At 33.9% G+C, this 10,148-nt stretch overlaps 1 protein-coding gene across 1 annotated transcript in view; it reads right to left on the bottom strand.

The window, feature by feature from the left end:
* LOC122515591 (diacylglycerol O-acyltransferase 1) overlaps nucleotides 1–10,148 on the bottom strand; it is a 53,675-nt gene that overhangs the window by 26,939 nt on the left and 16,588 nt on the right. Inside the window, exon 4 of the mRNA XM_043632991.1 lies at nucleotides 8,996–9,104. Within this exon, the coding sequence (XP_043488926.1) occupies nucleotides 8,996–9,104 (109 nt within the window). The remainder of the gene's footprint in view (nucleotides 1–8,995; nucleotides 9,105–10,148) is intronic.

Here is a 10,148-nt window from a genome sequence, read left to right as displayed (position 1 = left end):
CGGCACGTGCTAGCTAGTAGGCTAGTTCTCACTCAATCGTACATTTTAACTCACTTACTACTCACTCACTCACTCACTCGTCCATTCGCTCGTTCGCTTACTCAAATCTACCATCTTTGTCGTTTTCTTCTTCCGTCGTCGTTTCAATTAGCTCCGAGAGATTTACGGCTTTGCATTCACGAACGCCTTGTCGCGCGAACCTGAGAAGAGTCCTCGAGATACTGGGGAATTCACTCGACTTGAATTGAATTCAAACGGGCCGACAATGGCGGGGCAAACGAGGGGTACTTACGAGAACCCGTCCTACTCGTTCTACCCACTACTACCACTACTACCACTACTACTACTACGACAACTGCTATTACCCTCTTTCTATCTCACTCTTTCTCGTTCATCGATGCAACCACCCGTGGAAGAAAGTATTACCGTAAATTTATGAGAGTTCAGATGAATTCGTCCACTTCGTACTTTATTATACCTAATATATCATACTTTTCTACTATTATTTATTCTTACTTTTTGGATTTTTCAATCATCGTATTTAATGGTAGTACACGTATAATAACGATCTTACAAGTGATGTTATTTAACGGGTAAATATAGTATGAGTGATAGGAAATATTTTATTTTATTCCATTTTTATAGTAAATAGTATCAAATATATTATTGAAATTATACATATATATATATATTATTTAATTGTTTAATATCTTTTTTCATTTAAGCCGCCAGCTTAACTTAGTCCCATGTGACTCAATTGGTTCGCGTTCCCCAATTTTTCAATTTTTCATCAATTTTCCCGCGTTCACCAGTTATTCCCGCGTGTTTCAATTGGTTCACGTTCCGTCAATTTTCCCGCGTTCCTCAGTTTTCCCGCGTGTTTCAATTGGTTCACGTTCCGTCAATTTTCCCGCGTTCTCCCGTTATTCCCGAGTGTTTCAATTGGTTCACGTTTCCGTCAATTTTCCCGCGTTCCTCAGTTTTCCCGCGTGTTTCAATTGGTTCACGTTCTCCAATTTTTCAATGTTTCATTAATTTTCCCGCGTTCCCCAGTTATTCCCGCGTGTTTCAATTGGTTCACGTTCCGTCAATTTTCCCGCGTTCCTCAGTTTTCCCGCGTGTTTCAATTGGTTCACGTTCCGTCAATTTTCCCGCGTACGCCAGTTATTCCCGCGTTCCCCAATTGGTTCACGTTCCGTCAATTTTCCCGCGTTCTCCAGTTATTCCCGCGTGTTTCAATTGGTTCACGTTCCGTCAATTTTTCCGCGTTCGTCAGTTATTCCCGCGTTCCCCAATTGGTTCACGTTCCGTCAATTTTTTCGCGTTCTCCAGTTATTCGCACGTTCCCCCAGTTTACCCGCGAACTTCAATTAGCGAACTTCACTACGAATGAAATGGTAGACGAATGTTTAGACATTAGACGTCAAACAAAACTTTTCTTTTTCTATTAATTTTTTTCCGAACTCCAAGATGGTTTAACCTTGTTCCTCCTCCCCTCACCCTTCTCCAAAAAGAAAAAAAAATAAAAATAAAAAAATACGAAAGAATTGGAATAAAATGCATTAGTTTGATAGATTGATAGATTCGTCGAAAGGTTCTTTTCGAGACATTACCCCAATATTTACATTCCCCCACGGGACTCCTAAGAACCCCTAAGCTTTTACTACCACCCTCCGCACCCCTCTTTCTCTCTCTCTCTCTCTCTCTTCTCCTACTCGACTTGTGGAAAAACGCCTCTGGGAAAAAGAGACACGCGCTGGTGCGATATAAACAGAATTAAAAAACACTTGACTTAATTTCTCTGGGAAGGAGAAGAATAAAAAAAAAAAGGAAAGAAAATAAAAAAGATCATGAAACACGGTGACGGAAACACGGACGGGGTAAAAGGACGAAAGACTACGACTACGACGACGACGGAAGGACATCCACGTGGATTCTTTGGCAAAGTGAGTATTTTCTCTTACCGGAAAGAGGTAAAACGAAACGAAAGAATGAAATAAAACTGAAAACGAAAAGAAAAATAAAGTAAAAAAAGAAAAAAAAGAACAGGAAAGGAAAAATAGAAGAAGAATAGAAGAAGAGGAAGAAAAAACACCGAAAAGAGAGACAGAGAGACAGAGAAAAGGGGGTGGGGGGGGGGTTGAAGTGCGTGCTCTCTCGACCGTGGAGACGATAAATGATCGAGGAAAATTCTACCCCAGACATTCTTAAAAAAAAAAAAGAAAAAGAAATAAAAAAAGAAGTCGAAGAAGAAAGAAGATAAAAATATTGCAAAAAGGGGGGGTGAGGGTAGGATTGGTCGTCGGTGTAAAAATTTAAACGACGCCATTATAATCCTCTTTCTTCGCGTAATATTTCTATTCGTTCTCCTCTCCCCTCCCCCCACCATCCTTACGCCTAAATCCCACCCCTTTTCACGCAACCGCGTTCCACATTTTTCCCTTTCGCGAATTCCCTCGAATTTATTATAATACTTTTGTATATACTCGCGTCCTGTATTGACAAAATAAAATGCGATAAAATAGAAATAAAATAATAAAAATTGATAGGGTATTTTTTTTAACACAAGTAGTTGTAGTAGTAATAGTAGTAGTTGTAGTAGCAAACAACGCGTACGACGATAGATGAAATATCACGGTATAGTGATGCCAAGGCCGATATATATAATATATATATATATTCTTGCGAGAGAAATTCCGACGTCGTCGACATACCTGAAAACTCTGAAGCTAGATAAAGAAAAGTCGGTAGAAAGTAAAGATAAAAATCCATTACACGCATCGTGAACGTGGTTTTCCTCGTGCGAACATTCACGAACCCCTTTGACCCGCCACGTTCCTTTCCGCATCATCCCCAACCCTCCCCCTTCTTCTTCTACCCTCAACCTACCCTATCTTATATCCTACCATCCTTTCTTTACTATCTTATAGTGTCTCACGAAGAATGAATGCTAGCAAGGTCGATCGGAGTATTGAGTGAAGGCATATGTGTGTAGTGTGAGGTGTTTATGTGTATGTGTGTGTGATAAAATGAGAGTGAGAGAGAAAGTATTGACAAGGATGGAAAATCGATACGATATTTCATCCAGCCCCATCCTCCTACTACCCCTCCTCATCTTCCCCCAAGTCCCCTCCTCCTCCTTCTCCTATTTTTCGTCGTCCTAGTCTTAGTCCTCCTTCTTCTCAACGTTTTCCTTCTCGCTTCTTGGGTCTTGCAGTTTTTTTTTTTGAAGTTTTCGTTTCTTTTCTTCTTCTTCTTCTTCTTCTTCTTTTTCGTACTTAGGGAAGGAGTAGGGATGGCACGGATGCGCTCGAGTACGATCATCCCTAGCGTACCCTCGAAAATCCTTCCAACGTTTATCCTTTTAAGGAGGCGTACGTTGGCGAACCGATAAGCTGACACTCGATGAGACCGAGGTCGACACCTTTTTGAATCGTTTTAGGTACCAACAACGTTTCTTTCCAATTCTACGTTTTGCATAAACTTTAGGTATCGTTTTTCTTCTTTTTTTTTAGACGGAATTTGTTTTCAACAGAAAAATAGAAGGGGTGGAAGTAAGGCGAAAAATTCAGACAAATTTCAACAAGATTTGACACCCTATACTGGGTCGTCAACCCCATGGACCCTAACGTGTATAAAAGTTCTAATTTAGTCTAAAAATTGTTTCAATTATCGGTCATTTTTTTTAGCTAAATATAGATTACTATAGTATAGTAGTAATTGTGATTTTATTTTTGTTTTTTCAATCATTTTTATAATCACTAATTAGCCCACTTAAGATTCTCATTTAATAAACTTAACCTATCCGAACTATATTTGTTACCCAAACTGTATATTCAATTGATTTTGTATCATTTTTGTATAATGACTTACAATTAATCCAATTAGCATTCTCATTTAATAAACATAACCTATAAGAATAAAAATGAATTTACATTTTTGTGAATCCGATATTACTGTAACTAATTTTGTACATAAGTTTGTCCAATTAGTGTTTCAATTTTATTCAATTTTATCTGTTAGATATGAAAAATTAATTTGTACAAAAATTTCAATCAATTTTAAATATAAACTATCGTCGAGTTTGAGTTTTTAAACAAGCAAAATCTTTCGACCGATTTTCGAAACAATTTTTATAAATATATAAAAATACTTTTTTACTATCGAACGATATATAAATCCTCGATGGAAGATCCATCGGACAGATTTGTATCAAACCATGTTCGATACAAATACACCACTTCTGTTCTTTCTTCTTCCTGAATGAAAATGTAAAACACGATACGCTTCGATAAGATGAGAATAGAAAGATTTGTGTGATTCCGTGTATTCGTGTACGTATCTGTGTATATATATATATATATGTATATATACACGTAAATGTATATGCAACAAAGGTACGTGTGTTGCAAACGTGAATTCAGAAAAATCAGCTGCAAACGTCCACTTCGTTCCGTGCCAGCGACACTTCAAAAACGAAACGCGCCGTTGGATCTCGTCCTGGTCTCGGATTTTTATATGCGAGCTCTAAAAATTGTCGTCTACATATTTTTCAGGAAAAAAAAAAAACGAAGAAAGATGGAAAAAAAATACAACACAACCAAAAAAATAAAAACCAAATAAAAGATAAACGAACAAATAAAACAACTGAAAGAACAGAATAGAACTATTCACGCTTGTATCATGCGAATAAAAAGTGTTAGGTGCGATTATTCTTGCTTTACCTAACCTCAAATACTTATCGATTATATTTCGAATAAGTTTCCTAATTTTATTCTCGATTATTTTCATATCATATTGATTTAATCATAATTTGACAAATTTGCTAAACGAATCATAAAAATATATAATAAATATTTCATTCAATTTATTAAGATGAATTTTTAATTAATGATCCGAAAATAATTCCTCTTTACCTAACCTCAAATTCTTATTTAATATACTTTTCATGTATTTTTAAGTAAGGAAATTTAGTAAATAAATTATAAAACAAAAAAAGAACAATTTAATTGAATAAATCAGTTTCTTTAACTGTTTCTTTAATTATAATATTAAAATTTATAATGAATGATCCAAGAATAATAATGCGAAATATGAAACAAATGTTAACCGTAAAATGGATCTCAAAATTAATACCCGAGAGACAAGATCCCGTATTTCTATTACTTTTTCGATTTTTTTTCGGAGAATAAGTTCGTTCTTGTCGTCGTTTTCATCGACATTTTTTTTCTTTGCGTTAGGGTTGCGTCCAACTTCGACAAATTGGATTCGATAATTGCGAGGTGCGATCGCACACCAACCGTAGTTACGGAATCCTAGTAGCAGGAGTATTCTCGATCAAGGGGAGAATCAAGAGGACTGGGAGAAGGAAGGGATGAAGGACGAAGGGATGAAGATGGAGGAAGAGGATAAGGATGACGACCTTCGAACGTATCCTCCATTTCTAATCGTCTCTGATTATTCCAAGACCAGAGAAATACGAAAGATGTTATCAATTTGATTCATATCACCTAAAATTTTCATTAATAATTATTCGATCAATATTATTTAATATTTTGTTGAAAATTTTTATAATAAAATAATAGAATTTTTTTATTTATTATTTAAGATAATTAATACTTTTAGAATTATAATTAAAAATTCTATAATATTTATGAACAATAATAATAATAAATTCAATATATATTATAATGGTTTATATAATTATTAAATAATATTTTATATAAATCAAGTAATATCTACAATAATTATTACAATAATAATAATTATATATATAAACTATAATATTTTATGCTTCAAATAAATAAAAGTATTCCTACGTAACATTCATTACCAAAAAAACATTTATTTAATAAAATAAATCTTCAATAATTTACCTAAATAAAAAAAAGTAAAAAAAAACATTTTAAATACTCAATCAACGAAAAAGACAATACATCTTTGTTCTCCCATTATCCGAATAATTAAACTCAACTCTACAATAACTCGAATATAACCACATATATAAGCAACTACGATTTAACCAATGTAACAATCCAATTACTAAATATTTCCAATCCCTATTGGATTATAAACGATATAACGATCACGAACGTTAAACAATTCAAAATAAAAACGTCAAAATGAACTATTATCATTTCCTTTTATAAAACAAAAACACCTACCCAAAAACTTTCCCTTTCATTCTTTCCTCGTTCGTACTGAAAAAAAACAAAAAAGAAAAAAAAAGAATATTAAACATTTGCTCGAAATAATTTCAACGAATAGTCCTAAGGAAAAAATGAAAGTATAAACATAAAAAAAAAAAAAAAGAGTAAAAAAAAAGATCAGAGCTGTGGTACGGTGACGGAGACAGGGTGATGGGAACGGGGGTGGGGATGGGGCTGGTTAGGGGAGAAGGAGTGGGGGTGGGGTTGAGAAATAAAGAAAAATATATATTTGGGTCAAATGTCATGAGGTTAAAAAATATTTCCCGATTAAATAATATCGATTTACGTATACGTTTGCAAACGAGTGCGCGCACACACGCACCCACACATATTCATATCTATATACAGACACATGGAAAGAGGATTCTGACTCCAGTTCCATGTACACGTTTTCAACCACATTATGTACGCAATATGGGTACGTACGGTGAACCACGAACGATCACCGCGGATCAGCAGTGGTTAAATCCGTCCACGTAAAAGGTTCCGTTTAAATCCACGAATCCCACGAATCCTCGTTCACAGGAATTTCTATCGGTAAAGTGAAAGAGAAAGAGAGAGATAGAGAGAGGGAGGGAGAGAAAGATAGAAAGAGAAGAGAAGAGGAGTGTACCGGGTCCGGGCCAGTAGTCCAACGCGTATCACGTATAACCGTTTCTATCGTTATCGAATCCTACGAAAGGCGTTATCCAATTTTCTAGGTAACCGTTGTAAAAGTGAAAATAATAGAAAACAAATAGGAATGAAAAGAAAAAAAAAGAAACGAAAGAAAAAAATTCTAATTAAAAAGTTGACGAGTGATTAATGAAATACTTTGATTAATCTGTAAAACCTGTCCATGGTTAAGTTTAATCATTTGATTTGAATTATTCATGATTGTGCTGAGTACTTAATTATTAATTCTATATAATCATGGACGTGTAATAGAAAAAGAAAAAACAAGTTTAATAAAATATAATGATAATAATAAAAATAATGAAAAAGATGAGCCCAATAGATTGAACATACGCAACAATGAAGTTCCACGTTTCTTGTTTTGGTTAAGTCTAATGAGTTGATTATAATCAACGGGAGTAGTATGAATAGTAATTTAAAAAAAAAAACAATGTAATTAAATATAAAAATAATAAAAATAATAAAAATAATAATACAAAAGTTAACCCCAATTGGTGTAACATGACAATCCTATTTTAAACATATTCCCTATCTGGTTTAGATCTCACCAAATAACACGAATCATTAATGAACATTAAATAGATTATATATTCTCTATTATAATTTAATTAAAAAATAATATAATAAGAAAAATGAAGAAAAAAAATATTTGATCCTAATTAATGGAATACAAACATCAGTAGAGTAGTATGTTTCCTGTCTGGTTTAGGTCAAACCAGTTTACTAGAATCGTTTATGAATACTGAATAATTAATCATCCTACCTAACAACCATCATAATATCTACATATACATCTCAATATATATATATATATATGTGTGAATGTATATACTATGGTATTATATCGTTGAACCGATAATTAATTAAATTACAATCCGAACACATCCAGGTTATATCATTAACTTACTCCCAACGGATAAAATGGGTAAATAAGTAAGCCCTATATACTTTAATAAAAGATAATACAAAAGTATATATAAAATATGATCAGAATATTTCACAAACTCACCAACTTAAACCCACCCCCCACCCCACCTCTTACACCCGACGGCCCATCTACCTACTTTGTACGATTTTTCATTTTACCCCGAGCGTCATTTGTTTGGTTTTATTTTTCGGCTTTTTCTCTCTCTTTTTTTTTTTTTCTTCTTTTTCAACGGTTCGATCCAATCGGGATGAAAAAAAAGGAACAAAAAGGTAGAACTGAAAGAAAGAAGTAGTAAAAAATAGGGGGAGGAGGAGGAGGAGGAGGTGGTGGTGGGGCAGGAGAAATAAAAAACACACAAAGGAAATAAAAAAGGTGCAGGACGGGTACGGGGCGGGGGCGGGGGCGGGGGCGGTGACGTGGGCGGGCAGGTGGGGAGGGAAAAAAAATTGCACCGAAGCGTTCCAATAAAGTTCTTTGATGATCCCCGGATCCGTTGTTTAGACCGTGCTTGGAATTCACGTGACTTTAAAATCACGTCCCGCGTCGCTGATTTTTTCGGCCGTCGAATAAATATTCGGATTTATTTCCTGCTACCCCTATTTCGTTTTCTTTTTTTTTGTTTCATGTTTTTTCCTTTTTTCTTTTCTTTTTTTTTATTGTGGTTAAATAATAAATTATATTTATTAATATCTAGGATAAATTTTTACGTATTCGTTTAACCCTTACACGTGTCTGTTGTTAGTGTGCGTATAAATTTTAAAAGAAATTAATTCTACATGTGTATTATATTTGTTTTACTTATTTGCATTACTGTAATCTTTATTGCAATATTTTTTAATATAAAAAAAAAACTCTATGAATTTCTCTCATTTAGAAAAAAAAATTTTAATATATAATATATAGAATGTTTATATTGAAGTATTGAATTTTGTATAAATACTTTTTCTTCTACCATTGTAATATTATAAAATATATATAAATAAATAATATAACATTTGAACAATTGAAATACGAAAAAAAGATCAATTACTAACTCTTACTTTAGAAATCCAAGATTATATAAATAAAAAGTATCATATGCACTGTACTAAAAAAGATAATTATTAAACCCCTGTTAAAAATCGCAATTAAATTGTATAAATATATTTAAGAAAAAAGAAAAAGCAAGAAAAAAGTTACTCACACTGAATGGTATAAGCGAATTCTTCACGGAAGGTACCATCCATTGTTGAAACAACGACATTACAACTTGACAACCAACGACCACCTCCAAGATGCGCTTTATCAAAAACCTACGGAATAATAAACAACAATGACAATAATTAATACGTACGAATATTAGAAAAAAAAACAGAAAAAAAAAGAATTAAATTAACTTAAATTGAATAAATAAATAAATAAATAAATAAATAAAAAAACAATAAGAAAAAAAATAAAAACCATATATATGATACATACACACACACACACACACACACGAGCGATAAAAGTAGGAAGGAAAAATATATATCAAAAAAATACACAGGGAACATACACACAGGGATGAAAGAATAAAAAAAAAGAAAAATAGAAAAAAAAAAGAAATAAAAAGAATACATACGCAAACAATATCGTAGATACGAAGAGTGGAAAGCCAATACCGTTTCTCTCTCTCTCTCCTACACATACACAAACACGTTGATACAACGTGTCGTTATTATTTTGAATAACGCGTACACGCGCGTGTACGGCACCGTTCAATTTCACCCTGGCAAACGTCTACCGCCCGTTTTTATCTCCCGAACTCGATGTCCCGTCATGCTTCTGTGTTTCCAGCTTTTATTACTATTGTGTCGAGCATACGAATGAATTCCAGGAAATTTTATCCAAACGAAAGCTCCCCCACCCCTTCGAGCCCCTCCCCAACCCTCATTCCTCACCTGCTCGCCCCCGATCCGACCCCCTCGTTCCCCTCCGACCCCCTCAAAGGTCAACGACGACGCTAGTCGTAATTTGATTCTATGATATCTATTAAATATCGTGACCGTTGTACCAAAAAATACTTTTTCGTTATTTCATTTTCTTCCTCAGGTTAAAAGTCGCTTATCTACTGCACTCGTTTTTCTTTCTTTCTTTATTTCTTTCTTTATTTCTTTCTTTATTTCTTCTTTTCTCTTTTTCTTTCTTTTCGAAAACTGCATCGCGTAATATTATTTTAAGCTTTTGAATGATATAGGCGCATATATGCGTCCAACGAAAGCGATTGGCCGTTGAATGAGGACGCATATATGCGCTCATCGATCTTTTCGACCTACTTTGGCACGAAATTCTGATCCTCTTTTTTTTCTCTTTTATTT

This window comes from Polistes fuscatus, unplaced genomic scaffold (genome assembly GCF_010416935.1).
Source record: "Polistes fuscatus isolate 324 unplaced genomic scaffold, CU_Pfus_HIC Scaffold18, whole genome shotgun sequence".
Taxonomy (NCBI): Eukaryota; Metazoa; Arthropoda; class Insecta; order Hymenoptera; family Vespidae; genus Polistes; species Polistes fuscatus.
This window is presented reverse-complemented; position numbering and strand designations above follow the sequence as displayed.